Raw genomic sequence first — 13,294 nt, 5'->3', positions numbered from 1 at the left:
CATGGCACTTGAAGTCATGATAGGGCTGCGGGCTTGTCTGAGGACTCGGCCAATCGTTTGACACAAGATGCTTGTCTTGGGTCTAGCACAAGAGCCTCATTCTTCTCGAGCCAAGCATTACGAAACGAACCACAAGACCTCGTTGACGATCCACCCCCGCATCTTATCAAGTGGCTGAGATAAATCCATCATGACATTGTGCATCCAAGATTGGAAAATTGCATGTCTTTGACCAGAACTGGTAAGACTCCACTGGTAAGGATTGGGTAGCCTTTCCGGCATTCGAATGGCGCCTTTCGCCGCGACAAGGCGGGTCTTTGTCAACGCTAGCTTGAAAAGTCCAGCCGAAGACTCTTTTTAATCGGGTCTAGTGATTGACTACAACTATTCATACCTATACAGAGTAGTCTACAGCCTCCTCTCGTTCTGTTCCCGTCACTTCTCTTCTTTTACTCCTCTCTAATCTCTTGCAATCTGCGTATTGCTCTCAGTACATGCTGGGGTGAACAGCACAATTGAACTCATCTTAATCGCATTGTACCACCGAACTTTTCCTCACTCCGCAAACTGAACTAGTGGCGTGCCTTGTCGTACTCTGAGCAAAGTCTTTTTTCGCGTGATCATACAGGAGTTTTCGGGCCTCCATTTACCTGGCAGGCGATTACAGCTGAAGTGGCCGTGAGAGTTGAACATGGATCCAATAGGAAGGGGAGCAGGAGTTTCGCCATACGGCACTCCGCGTGGTTCTGGCGCTCATCCTGCGTTATCTTCTTCATGGCGAGTGGGCTCACCTCTAGCTGAGGCTGCGCTGGCTGCAGACCTTGCCGCATGCTCGGATGAGGAGTATGATGATAGTGCTATCGACGACGATGTCTCTGTATCTGATCTCCCGGGCGATCCAATTATGTATCGTCGTCCTAGCGGTGTTGCTTTTGGAGGCTCGCGGCCGATAATGAACCCTCAAATATATGATGAGCCAGGTTTGACGGCCTTAGAAAGGAAACAGTCTCGTAACGCTGAGCGCAGCCTACTTCGGGACAACCATGTTCTCCCGCCAAAGCACGGGCACCGTCGGCAAGATGGTTTCTTCTCTCGTGTCTACCAACGTCTTTTTAGCACGAAGATACCGCAGGACGAGGAACAAGCGCCTATTGTTTCAGTGCAGCCTCATAGCGAAACGGACCCTCTCTTGAGTTCCAGAGTTGATGCTGTATCGTCTGGGCACCTTAATGAAACATGGGATCATGCGGTGGCCGAGCATCGAATCAAGACCACCTGGCAACGTGAAGCGAAGACTATCGCAAGCTATTCTGCGCCCCTCATCGTCACCTTCCTCTTGCAATACTCGATTAATGTCACCAGTATCTTCGCCGTCGGGCGAATTGGTAAACTTGAACTAGGTGCTGTGTCATGTAAGTTCATCAGCAATCAATAAAACAGAGGTGAAAGAAGACTAACCCATCCAGTGGCCAATATGACTGCGGCTATTACTTGCCTGGCGCCTTTCCAGGGCCTTGCTACTTCTCTTGACACTTTGTGTGCACAGGCTTATGGATCTGGCCACAAGCATCTTGTTGGACTGCAGTTCCAGCGAATGACTTGCTTCTTATTCGTACTTGCTGTGCCAGTTGCCGTGTTTTATTGGTTTTCTGAAGGCGTCATCAGAGCGCTTGTTCCGGAGCCCGAATCAGCCCGTCTGGCTGGCATGTACCTTCGGGTTATGATCTTCAGCATCCCAGGATTTATTCTCTTTGAAGGTGGCAAGCGGTTTACACAAGCCCAGGGCTTGTTCCGCGCCACGACGTATGTTCTCCTCATTGTTGCGCCCTTCAATGTCTTCCTGAGCTGGCTCTTGGTCTGGAAGTTGCAGTGGGGTTTCATCGGAGCTCCTGCAGCTGTCGCCATCAGCAACAACCTCCTCCCCATATTCCTCTTCTTGTATGTTCGCTTTATCAATGGTCGGCAGTGCTGGGGTGGCTTTAGTCGACGGGCTCTTAGCAACTGGTGGATTATGATTCGACTTGCTCTGCCTGGTATGATTATGGTTGAGGCAGAATGGCTCGCTTTTGAAATCCTGACGTTGATGGCGAGTCGATTCGGCCCAGAATATCTGGCTGCGCAGAGTGTTGTGACCACCATCACAACACTGTCGTATGAAATTCCATTCCCTATGTCTATTGCTGCCTCGACTCGCATTGCCAACCTCATTGGAGCTGGCCTTGTTGAACCGGCCAAGAAGACGGGTGTTGTGGCAAGTTTTGCTTGGAAAGACCTTCAAATTTACTTACTAACGTTATCCAGGCTTTCGTTGCCGCCTGTCTCATCGGAATGTTTAACCTTACTCTCTACACCACTCTACGCTATAAGCTACCTCTGTTGTTCACCAAGGACGAAGACGTTATCGAACTTGTTGCAGCAGTCATGCCTATCGTGTCAGTCATGCAGGTATTTGACGGACTTGCAGCAGGAGCCCACGGCTTGCTCCGAGGTATCGGGAAACAATCAATCGGTGGTCCCGCCAATATCCTCTCGTACTATGCCCTATCACTTCCTATCTCACTGGCTTTAGCTTTTGGTCTAGATTGGAAGCTGGACGGCTTGTGGATTGGAGTCACATGTGGAACTATCTCGTATGTTGAAACAAGAGTCTCTCATTGGTATAATAACCCTTACTAATTATTGCAGTGTCGCATCGATTGAGTATATATACTTGTTCCGAACCGATTGGCACAAGGCTGCTGAGGAGGCTGCAGTTCGTAACGCTGCTGGTTGATGACATAGAAGTCAAAAAACCGCTCGGCATAAAAGGAGTCACGCACTTGCTTTTGGGATTGTTCTTGAAATCTTATTCCGTTAGTGGAAAGGGAGATTGACGAGAAACTCGAGCGTTAATGATTGTGTGGTGGACAGGTGCAATTGAAACCACTAGTAATAGTACAGGCGTATGTAATGTAACAAACAAGCTATCAACATGCTTAAGGGATGATTGTTGCATTGATGCCATGAACTTTTACGAGGATGCCTTCGTGAAACCTTGTGTGTGCAGGAACTATGTTCTTTCAGGTAGCCAATTATTTGGATACGTAGGTAATGTGAGTTTTCATACAAGACCGATTCGAATCTATGGTATTATCTTATGCCTGCTTTGCTCGCCCTCGTGCTCATTCCATCTTGCATCTTCCTCTTTTTACCATTTCGCTGAGGGCCCCTTAATAACTCCTGTCTCGAATCCTCATTAGAAAGCGCCGCTTAGTGGGGACAATGTGAACGAGAGCCTATATAATGACACAAAAACATCTGCTTGACGTGGTTCTCTAGCCGAGCATGGAGTGCGTGCGAATGCCCTTGGGGCCGAACTCACTTTTGGAATACCGTTAGTGACAATCTCAGGTTTAAGAATGACGTGGGAACTTACTTGTAGTCTACTCTGCTCAGACTCATGAGCCGTTGAGCCTCGATGGTCTGGGCATCCATGTTGGAGTGTAAACAGAATGCGATACGGGCGGCGACTTGAGCGCCGAGGAACATGGACTCTTCGAAGCCATTCTTGGTCCACTCGCTCAAATAGGTAGGCAGCGCAGCAGTCTTAATGCTGGTAGGAGTCTGGCTATGGAAGTGGTGAGTCGTGGTAGGTCCTCCAGCCTCAGATCCAGCAGGCTGTGGCGTGCCGACCATGTTAGTGCCGGTGTTACCAGCAGCAGCGGCCGTAGTAGCTGCCTGGAGCAAGGGGTTCACACCGCTTGAAGAGAGCTGGTGAGGTGCGCCAGTGAAAGAGCCAGTGGGAGTCTGGGCGCCTGTGCCGGTCGGCGTGGCCATGTTGGAGGGTAGCTCTGATGTGAACATTGTCGCTGTGGAGGGGGAGACAAGATGGCGGGCGTTAAGGGTCTGGAGGATGTTCTCGCGGAGACCGCGCAGACGAGCACCGTTGCCGACAAAGACGAGGTTATCCCAGCAGGCGGGTCGCATGTACATGTCGTCAATACCCTGGACCGTACGATAGATAGCGTTCACAATGCGATCAATCTCACGGCGTTGGACGAAGGTGAAGCGCTCAAGACCAACCTCGACGTCTCGACGAACGCGCTTCGGTCGCTTCTCAGGTGTCTCAGGAACGGGCTGCACATCTGGCTTGGGCTCAGTTTCAGGCTTGGACTCTATCGACTGCGTTGGTTCTTGAGCGTCCGCTGGCTTGGGCTCTTCAGGCTTTAGCTCCTCTGTTGTGGGTGCGGCGGTGGTCTCTCCCTCTCCTTGAGGAGGTTGCGTGCCATTGGTCTCGCCCTCGGGCTTGGGAGGTTCTGTTGTACCGCTGGCGGGGTTCTCTACAGTCTCCTTCTCCTTTGATGGTGGAGGAACCTCCTCTTGAATAATCTCCTCGTAAGCAAAGGTGTTGTGTGTCCTCTTCGAGTTTGGTAGGCGGGCGGCTTTAGCTGCACCTTCAGCCTCCTTTTCACCCTTCTTTCTACCGCCCTTGCTCTTCTCCTTTTCCTTTTTGGCAAGAAACTCCTTTGTTTGGCCGCTCGTAACTATAGCCGCCACGTCCAGCACACCATCATCCTCAGTGTTGCCATTACCATCTTCGTCTCCATTCTCTGTGGGTTTGGGTGCTTCAGGGGCTTTTGTGGTTGCTTCTGCAGTAGCGACCGATTGACCAACTGGTATACCAGAAGTGTTCTCCTTTGGAAGCTCCATCAAGTTATCCTCGGTGGCATTGTAAGGAAGGACCTCACAAATGTTGCTCTTCTTCAATTGTTCGGCCATGTCGCGGTTGAAGCCCTTGTCCTGTAGCAACTTGACCAAACTTCGAGTGAAGACTTCACCTCCACTAATCTCTTCGTCGACTTCGGTAGCGCTGACACCCATATGGTTTACCACTCGTCCGTCGTGAATTGCTGTAACATCGACTTTTTCGTAACCAATGTCCACCACGGTCATATTGGGCCACTTCAATCCATACTGAGTAGCGATTCCGCTGTGAATTATGCATAGTGCAGGAGTTCTCGTGTTCTCGAAAACGTATCGGGCTATGGTTTCGCAGTCGGGACGGGTCCATTGTGGTGAAGCCATGAGCATGATGGGAGTGTTGTGATATGTGGTTGTAAGCAGACCGTGGACATGATCGAGGAAAGCGAGGAGTGCGCTCATGTTGACAATGCGGCCAGCTGCATGCGCGACTCAGTTAGCATTGGATACTCTCTCACTTCACCAGACCTCCCAGTGGCTATAGCTACCTTGAATGGGATACACAGCTCCCTCGTCCTCATCAACATCCTCCAGCCACTCATCCTCCTCCACACCATTGACGATGGTTGTGCGCTTCGTTTTGTGGTATGGAGCCCATTGGTCACCCTCCTTGAACATCCTCGTGGGCATGCGCCGCGCGGGAGGCGTCAACTCACTGCATCCCAGCTGAGCCATGGTAGTCTGGCTGCCAGGGCAGATGATGAGGACCTGCTCCTCGCGCCATTTGCCCGCGGTGCTGGACATTGTGCGATTTCGAAATTTCCTTGCACTGTCTGTGGCGCCGTTGTTTTGATGGTAGAGATATTCGTACGGTGACGGCGTTATAGGGCCGTTGTTGCGTCGCGATGGTGTAGCCGTTGGCGAGCCTTCTCGAGGTTTGCGCGCCCGTAGCTTGTACCGGGGCGACGACGCGACTGGTGTGGCTGGTGTAGTGGTAGCATCTGGAGTGGTTGGAGATGACACGTGACCTCTTGTGTCTTGCTTCTTTGTAGGGGTCTCAGTCTTGGTTATTAGGGAGGCCATTTTTGGTGAAATACAAAAACGAAAAAAAGTCATGAACACTTCAAAATAACAGAAAATAAAACAGAAACCGATTTGGTTGCGACAGGATGAAAATATTGAAATTGGTTTCATCTACAACCACTGGTACATCAAGTTTGGTAGCAAACGATTCTGTCAACTGGCTGCCAGTGCATTGCCAGTGCCAGCCAAAAACAGGTAGTTAGACCAAATAACATACCTAGGTAGGTAGGTATTCATCCGCCACCTCTCAGTCGACTTCATCAAGATTTGTCAATTGAATAGATAACTCAAAATGAATGATAAATTGCTTCTGCATTGGATCTATTCAATGGAATTAAGAATAATACTTTGTCATAGTCTGGCCTCTCTACTTAAACACAAGGCCAGGACTTCCAAATAACAACTCCAGGTACAGATATCACTTGCTTGCTGTCAAGTCAAGCCAAGGATCCTTCCTTTTTATCCACATGTCCGAACTTTGCCTCGTCTCCTTTGTCATCCCATCACATCCAGTACATCGATAATGCTCATTCCATACTTGCATCAGTTTGGACCTCGAGCCGGTATCAGCTCTGCGCTGCTCGAGAAAGACCAAAAAAGAAAAAGAAAAAAAAAAGTGATCATGACCATTCCCATCAAACGCCGTCCAGGAGTCAGATATCAACTCCTGGTGCACAAAAACCCATCATAACGTACATTTTCACCAAAAGTATGGACAAGAATGCGCAAAAACTTCTCTCTCCCAAAAATAACCCCGTCGAGTGATTGATTACCCATGAATAAGCTCAGGTTGTACGCCGTATCCCATTTACCCTGTGAAAATCATCGTGTCTCCCTCAATTATACAACCGCGATCGTGTTGGGGGTTGTCTCTTTTGATGCCATCTTTTCTAGCTCTTCGTGCTTCTCGTTCATCTCAGTTGGCTCAGCTTCTTTTGCTGGTTTCCTGGGGGTATCGTCTTCAGTAATGTCGTCAATGACAGAAAAAGGTCGATCTGATGTAGGCGTTGTAAGTGTTGTGCCGTCGACACTCCATCGGTCTTCAGTCACTCCAGTGTACACGGATGAAGTGTGCTTCTTGTCAGGTGTGCTGGGGCTGTCTGGGCGCCCCTCCTGGGGAATTCTGGGGGATGTCTGAGCATCCTTCGATTCAAGCTTGGGCTCAGTTGCTGGCACTTCCTCTTTTGTTTCCTCAACCTTGGTATCCTCGGTTTTCGCCTCCTCCGCTAGGAAGAACTCGACCTCGGATTCGGATGATTTATCGTCGTCGGACTTGGTCTCGATCCTGGTCCTCTCAACCTTGAACTCCTTGGGTTTAAGGTAAGGCGAAGACTCGGAGTCGGTTTTCTCATTCTCCGATGCAAGGTCTTCCTCAGTGAAGGTCTCCTTACGCAGAGGGCTTCGAAGGCTTGAAACATCGCCCATCTCGCTCTTACTAGATCGCGATGCCCTGCCAGGGTTCCTCATGGGAAGAGGGGGGGGGACTCTCTTGGGAATGATAACCATGTTACCCTTGGCGTGGACCATGCGGGATGCAACAGCCTGGGTTCTTGCCGGCTGCACAGCAGCAACCTCAAACACCACAGGTTCCTCCTCGTCCTCCTCTCCAACGTCACTCTCTGAGTCACCCTCGTCATCGGCGTTTCGGCTGCTCTTTTCATCCTTGTCGCTATCATAATTGCTCGAAGCCTTGTCAGTGTCATCCCTGGGCTCGACCTTGAGAGTGTCAGGTTCCACAGCCGTTGTGCTGCTGTGGCTGGTGGTACTGAGAGGAGATTGGGCCCCACTGAACTGCCTTATGGGGGTTATGTCGACCTTTGTGTAATCAACCTCTTCTTCTTCCTCTGTGACTTCGGGGATTTGCAGGCGGATACTCCTGTCATGGCCATCTTCGCTCTGGCCTGGGCTGGGTGATGTCTCAGGTGTTGTGCCTACATCGGTCTGGGTTCCAGCATCCGTCATTTGACTCTTGACGGTTCGCGACGACATGTAACTGTTGCGATTGCTCTTTGAGACAAATGTATCCACACTTTGCCGGTTGAATTTGGAGTAGGCTGGGCTTGAAGGTGCGGGGTTGAAGTCAAATTGGCTGCTGGTAGGCCGCAATCGTGATCCCGCTTCCCTGATTTCTAAACCAGCCATCTCGAGGGCCAAAACACCAAACGGATCGGGATCATCTTGGTTGGGAATTCCAAAGGCCGTCTGTGGCGAGGCGGGGGTCGAAGACTTGGGTGTCGCTATCATGGCGTCTCCTGGTGCACACTCGGCAGCGATCTTGTTGATTACAGAAGCATCGTAGTCTGTCCTGCCCTCGGCCATCTTAATGACCTCTGAAAGCGGCCCAACTTCCTCCACGTCGCGGGCAACATTGCCCGCCAGGATGTCCATCTGCGTAACCTGGCTAGCATAGAAGCGCTCATTCTCGTTTCCTCGCTCGGCCAGGATACAACCATTCAAGTTGACGGCCTGATTTTGGCCCCGCGACTTCAAGTAGGTCAAAACGGTGTTACCCATGTCCTGCCACCTGATGTGCGACTCATCTGAATCCAGAGATACCAGGGGACCGCTGGCTAGACCGACATCCTCGCCGAGTGTGACGCGGGGTTTCGTGATTGACTCAAGAGCGGCAAGGTTGTTGACAACAAGAACGCAATCGTAAACGTCGACGCCAATTATGAAGCTGAGAGTGGGCGTGTGTAGCATAATTCCGGATGGCGGCGACCATGTTCCGTCAGATTTTCGAGCGATGAGGATACCGGAGCCGCCGGAGCCTGTCATGTACAGACCGCTTCGCATGCAGGTGAAGATGGCGATTCCGGCAGCATTTTGGATTACACGCTTTGGGATTTTCTTGGTGACTCGTTTTGGGGATCGTGGTTCGCTTGCTGTCGAATATGAGTCCTCCTCTTCGTCTGCGGGAACGAGATAGCCATCGGCTGGGATTTCATGTTAGCACAAGGATCAAGGCTGGCGGGAAAGTGAGACAAGCATACTGGAAAACGACTTGAGGATGCGGGCAGCCTTTTCGCATTCGAGGTCGAGCGTCGCAGGCCAGAAGGCTTCCCTTTGGACTCGGCCATTTGCATTGGCTGCAGTGGTATTTATCCTGGATAATGAATTGTGGTTTGCGACTGATATAGAGGCGCTGGAACGATTTGAGGACCAACCAAACAAGCCTGATCTTGTGTTGGAGGACCTCTTGTCCCATGAAGGGAGAAAGGCAGAGACTCGCTGCATGGCGGGCCTTCTTGCCTCTCCGTCGCCGCCGTCTTGGCCAGGCGGAGGGACGACAGAGAGGATGGGGATTAAGGGCGCGCTACTGGTATTGGTACTTGAACTGGTAGAGATGCTTGTAGTGGCAGATCGAAAGTGGACGTTCCTCTTGGAACCTGATTTTGCAGTCGATACAGATACAGGAGTAGCGAATGTTGGTGTCGATCTCGAAGTTGGTGAGGTGGTAGACGAGGAAGGAGACGAGACCGGGGTGGTGGTAGCGGTTGTAGTAGGCGAGCCACAGGAGGAAGTTGGCGTAGTAGTTGTAGTAGAAGAACAAGACTCGGAGGTTGTGGACGTGGATGAAGATACGGAAGAGACAGAATTGGAGTCGGAAAGAGGAACGACAGTGACGACTGGCTTGTTCAAGGCGGACTTGTAGGCGACAATTGAAGCATAAGAAGGCGCCGAGTTTGTTTTGGCGTGCTGATGAAGGTGGTGATGGGAACGAAAGTAGTGTCCGTGTCCCTGGGACTGGGACGGGGACGGGGACTGTCCTTGAACAACGCGGGTGTTGTAATATGATTTTCCTTGAATTTGGCCGCCGCTTGGACATGGACTTAGGTCGGTGCTAGTATTAGCGGTTCCAGCACCGGTACAAGGCGCTGACGGGGACCCCTGGAAGCAAGAAAATTGAGGTGTTAGCCAGGGATTATGGAAAGAGGTGACCTGTCAGCGCGGGTGGGTGGGTGACGTGGGCCTCTAAGCCATTAATTAGGAACTCCGTAGAGGTAGGCCGTGTTCTTTTTCTCTGCAGGGCCGGAGAAGAGAGTTCTATGGAAAGCAAGGATACGAGAGAGGGTATTAACAGTATGGGATGGATGGGATGATCCGCTTTGAACAAGCCTCCCCCGGGTAGTGGTCAAGATGAGACTCCGATCAGAAGAAGACAAAATTGAGGGTGAGTAAGATTCCAGGACAGGGTTTGTAAGAAGAGTGAGAGTAAGTAAGAGTGAGGAGTTGAATTGAGATTGTTGTCCCATGTTTTTGACCTGTAGTAGAGAGTATTTTGTTTGCGTAGTACTATAATACTAACGCCTTCTCTCTCAAGTCGTTGTTTTATTGGGCTGTTGTTTCAATTGCTTGCTCTCGCTCTCTCATTGCTCTCTCTCTCTAGCGATTGAGTTCAAATTCAACCAGAAAAAAAAACTCTTTTCAAGTGATTGTATATTTTTTTCCCTTTCGCTCGCTCTCGTCTCGTTTCAAGGGGGGTCGGTTGGCTGATGACGGCACCAACCGTCAGGGACTAACTCAAGCAAGCCTAAAGCCAAAGCCCAAGCAAGTTCAGTGCAGCTTTGCCAGTTACAGTTTACGGTGCGCAACCTGAGTGAGGCAAAGAGAAGGAGACAGAGACGATGGAGGGGGGTCGGGAAGCGAGGCGAGTGGATGGATGTGTTATATGCATGTACAGTTGAAGTGAAGAAACACGTGAATTTGAAGAGTAATAGAGAGATGGACTCACCAGATTCAAAGATGTGTTGGTTGAAGCTGTTTTTGTAGAACCCCATCCACTTCCACTACCATTGCTGCGTCCATTCCCCTTCATATTCTCCTTCTTGTTGGTTCCTCCGATGCTGCTGATACTCAGCTTCTTTTTTTCGCGCCGTCATGAGGAGGGTCGGTTCGTCGCTGTACTGACACTGAAACAAGGTACAGTGCAGAGAGCTACTAGCATTATCAATATAAATCAGCCCTGCGCATACATTGCATCTGCATCTGCCCTGTGTTGCAACAGACCAATATATAATCGACAGGGATTGTCGCCGCAGTTGATGTGAGGTGATGCGCAAGCAGCTATGTACATTGCTCCTCGAGGTCGGGAAGAGAGCCACTTGACCCTATCAATATACACACGGAAGCCATGAAAGACCAAAAATGGAAGAAAGAGAAAAGACTCGTACCTGTTTGAGCAACGCTGTCCTTGTGCTCCCAGCGTCGACTCTCATCACCCACCCGTCTATCTCGACCCTCTGTATGGTATAGGTCAAAACACGCTGCCTCTAAAAGACCAAAGAAATAACAATCAAATCGCACAAGAAAAGACAAAGAAAATAAGAGACGTCAATGACGAGATCTGAGATCGAGATTGTAAAGCAAAGAAGTCGGTCTTTGGACAATTGCAAGAAAGGAAAGGAAAGGAAAGGAAAGGATGAATGAATGCTACGACTACAACCTCAAAGTTCAAGATCAAGGGAGACGAAACGAGATAAAAAGAGGGAGGGGAAATATTTGAAGGGTTTCCTATGATTCTCCTTGAATCCTTCTAACTGGCATCCATTCCATACAGCTCAAGCAATATACTGTACTGTATACCCCCTTCGTTATAGGTATTAATAAAAGGTAGTCAGTCAAATGTTCAAGTCAATTACTACCCAGACCAGGTAGTGACTGTTTCACCCTTCATCCAAAAAATATGGAATTTGTTGCGAGAGCGGGCCAATTCCCATGCCATGTTCTGCCTCATCATGTGCTGACTTGGACCGTCTTGTCCATCTTTGTCTCTCTTCTTTATTAGCCACGCGACCCTGACCACGGGCAGACCAATCCTGAGATGCGACTGCTGATATTGGCGGTCGGGCAAAAAAGAAAGAGAAAAAAAAAGGCTTGCGAATTCTACATGTACTGTAACCATTCCTAAATGTCTCAGTATTGTTGTAAAAACTATGTCCGAAACCACCCAAGCTCAATACAGTATATGCAACCGTCACATATCAGACCAACAGGCAAAGGTGATTATCTAGTTAGTTGATCAGCCAGCCAATGATTGACTCGAGCGAAAAGAAACGACTATAAAAAGAAAAGAAAAGAGAGAAAAACTCAAACGCCTGGCTAGTACCGTTGGTACTGCTCTACCGGTTCTGTCTTTATGTGTGTCTGACTCAGGAATGTGCAAAAAGTCTTGCTTTTTTTGGTCGTTTTCCTACCAAGAAGTCTTGTCTAGCTTATTCAATTTAACACTGATAGTCTTAGCCTTGTAACTATGCTGGACGTTGATCCCCAGAATATCGTGCTGAATCGAGTCAAGGCCAGATGGGAAAAATGGCCCTGATGATGATCAACCAACTCTCGTAACTAAACGACGCATGGCAAAAGCGGGTCGATTATATCTATGTACATACTAAGTTTAACAATGTGTAGAGGCTAGTTACTAAGTTATGAGGGATCCATTAACAATCCAACGGTCTTGCTCGGCCGGTATGTCACTCTTTCGATCTATATCTCGCCGCTCATTCATCCACCTATCCGTACAGTACCCAGGTAATTTGCCCGGCAGAAATACCGTAATATCCCCATATGCCTCCAAGTTAAATGAGTGGATGGAGAAAATGCAGGGGTTGTTTTTCTCCCAAGATCCATCAGATCAAAGAAAAAGAAACTTCTATGTATGATTCCTTGTACCCACTAACTCAACCCAAACGCAGGGATCCCTTGATTAGAAACTATATTTTTACATATTGACGAGCGTTTTCTTTCTCAACGCTTCTTATTATTTAAATAAGCAATTCAGGAGTTGCAGAATTGTGACGCTGTTAATGTCTCCTTTCTTTTGTTTCGCTTTTACAGGACAGAGCGTCATAGAATATGTCTTATAGTGCACAATATCTCGTAGAATCCATTGCTGTTGCAGGTCCTAATAACACTCTATGCTGGACATGCATATACTACCTTTTTTTTTAACAGTCTTTATTCTCCGGAGGGGCAGTAGGCGAGGCTTGCTAGTGATTAATTAACCAGGCTTCTCATCTGTTTCGTGCATGACCGTTTTATTAGGGCAGCAATTCATCTATCTAGTCGCTATGCATAGGTACGTACGTACACGTATGTATCTACTAGTCTAGGTACTAAGGTAGTAAGTACCTACCTGTGTCCACGACTTTCATGCGGCGGCCCGAAAGCTTTGTTGTCCTCGTTTTCAATACTATGTAGGGACTCTATTCTGAGCATACACCTGGAACACTTGTCCTTCAAGCCTCTTTCATTTTCTCACATTTCAAGAGTTTACACACTCAATATTATCCTTCTCTTTCTTTCATGATCCCCTTTCAAGATTATAGTCTCACAGTTTCATGCGAGCCTCGTGAACCACGTGTAACCAGCCTCATATTGCTTCGCTTCGCTTCGCTTCGCCTCGCATTGCATTGCATTGCACTATGTCTGCATTTCTTCGAGCCCGAGTTGTCTCTGGTTTTCGTGTCCTATCCCCCCTCTCCTCTCCCTAGTAGTCCAGCCCGTGCCACACCATTCCAATGACCTCTCA

At 49.1% G+C, this 13,294-nt stretch overlaps 3 protein-coding genes across 3 annotated transcripts; 1 reads left to right on the top strand and 2 right to left on the bottom strand.

The window, feature by feature from the left end:
• Positions 1–691: 691 nt before the first annotated feature.
• On the top strand, positions 692–2,773 carry FPOAC1_009156 (uncharacterized protein; the record flags this gene model as incomplete). Its single annotated transcript, XM_044853586.1, has 4 exons — positions 692–1,412; positions 1,467–2,248; positions 2,302–2,630; positions 2,686–2,773. The coding sequence occupies 4 exons, from the start codon at positions 692–694 to the stop codon at positions 2,771–2,773; spliced, it is 1,920 nt and encodes a 639-aa protein (XP_044706256.1).
• A 541-nt stretch (positions 2,774–3,314) lies between these two features.
• FPOAC1_009155 (uncharacterized protein) lies at positions 3,315–5,763 on the bottom strand (the record flags this gene model as incomplete). The annotated part of the gene is made up of 3 exons (XM_044853585.1): positions 3,315–3,360; positions 3,416–5,159; positions 5,229–5,763. 3 exons carry the CDS (start codon positions 5,761–5,763, stop codon positions 3,315–3,317), a joined length of 2,325 nt encoding a protein of 774 aa, XP_044706255.1.
• Positions 5,764–6,603: 840 nt separating this feature from the next.
• Positions 6,604–8,971, bottom strand: FPOAC1_009154 (uncharacterized protein; the record flags this gene model as incomplete). Its single annotated transcript, XM_044853584.1, has 3 exons — positions 6,604–8,699; positions 8,757–8,869; positions 8,931–8,971. 3 exons carry the CDS (start codon positions 8,969–8,971, stop codon positions 6,604–6,606), a joined length of 2,250 nt encoding a protein of 749 aa, XP_044706254.1.
• Between the last annotated feature and the right edge of the window lie 4,323 nt (positions 8,972–13,294).

This window comes from Fusarium poae, chromosome 3 (assembly GCF_019609905.1).
Source record: "Fusarium poae strain DAOMC 252244 chromosome 3, whole genome shotgun sequence".
Lineage (NCBI taxonomy): Eukaryota > Fungi > Ascomycota > Sordariomycetes > Hypocreales > Nectriaceae > Fusarium > Fusarium poae.
This window is presented reverse-complemented; position numbering and strand designations above follow the sequence as displayed.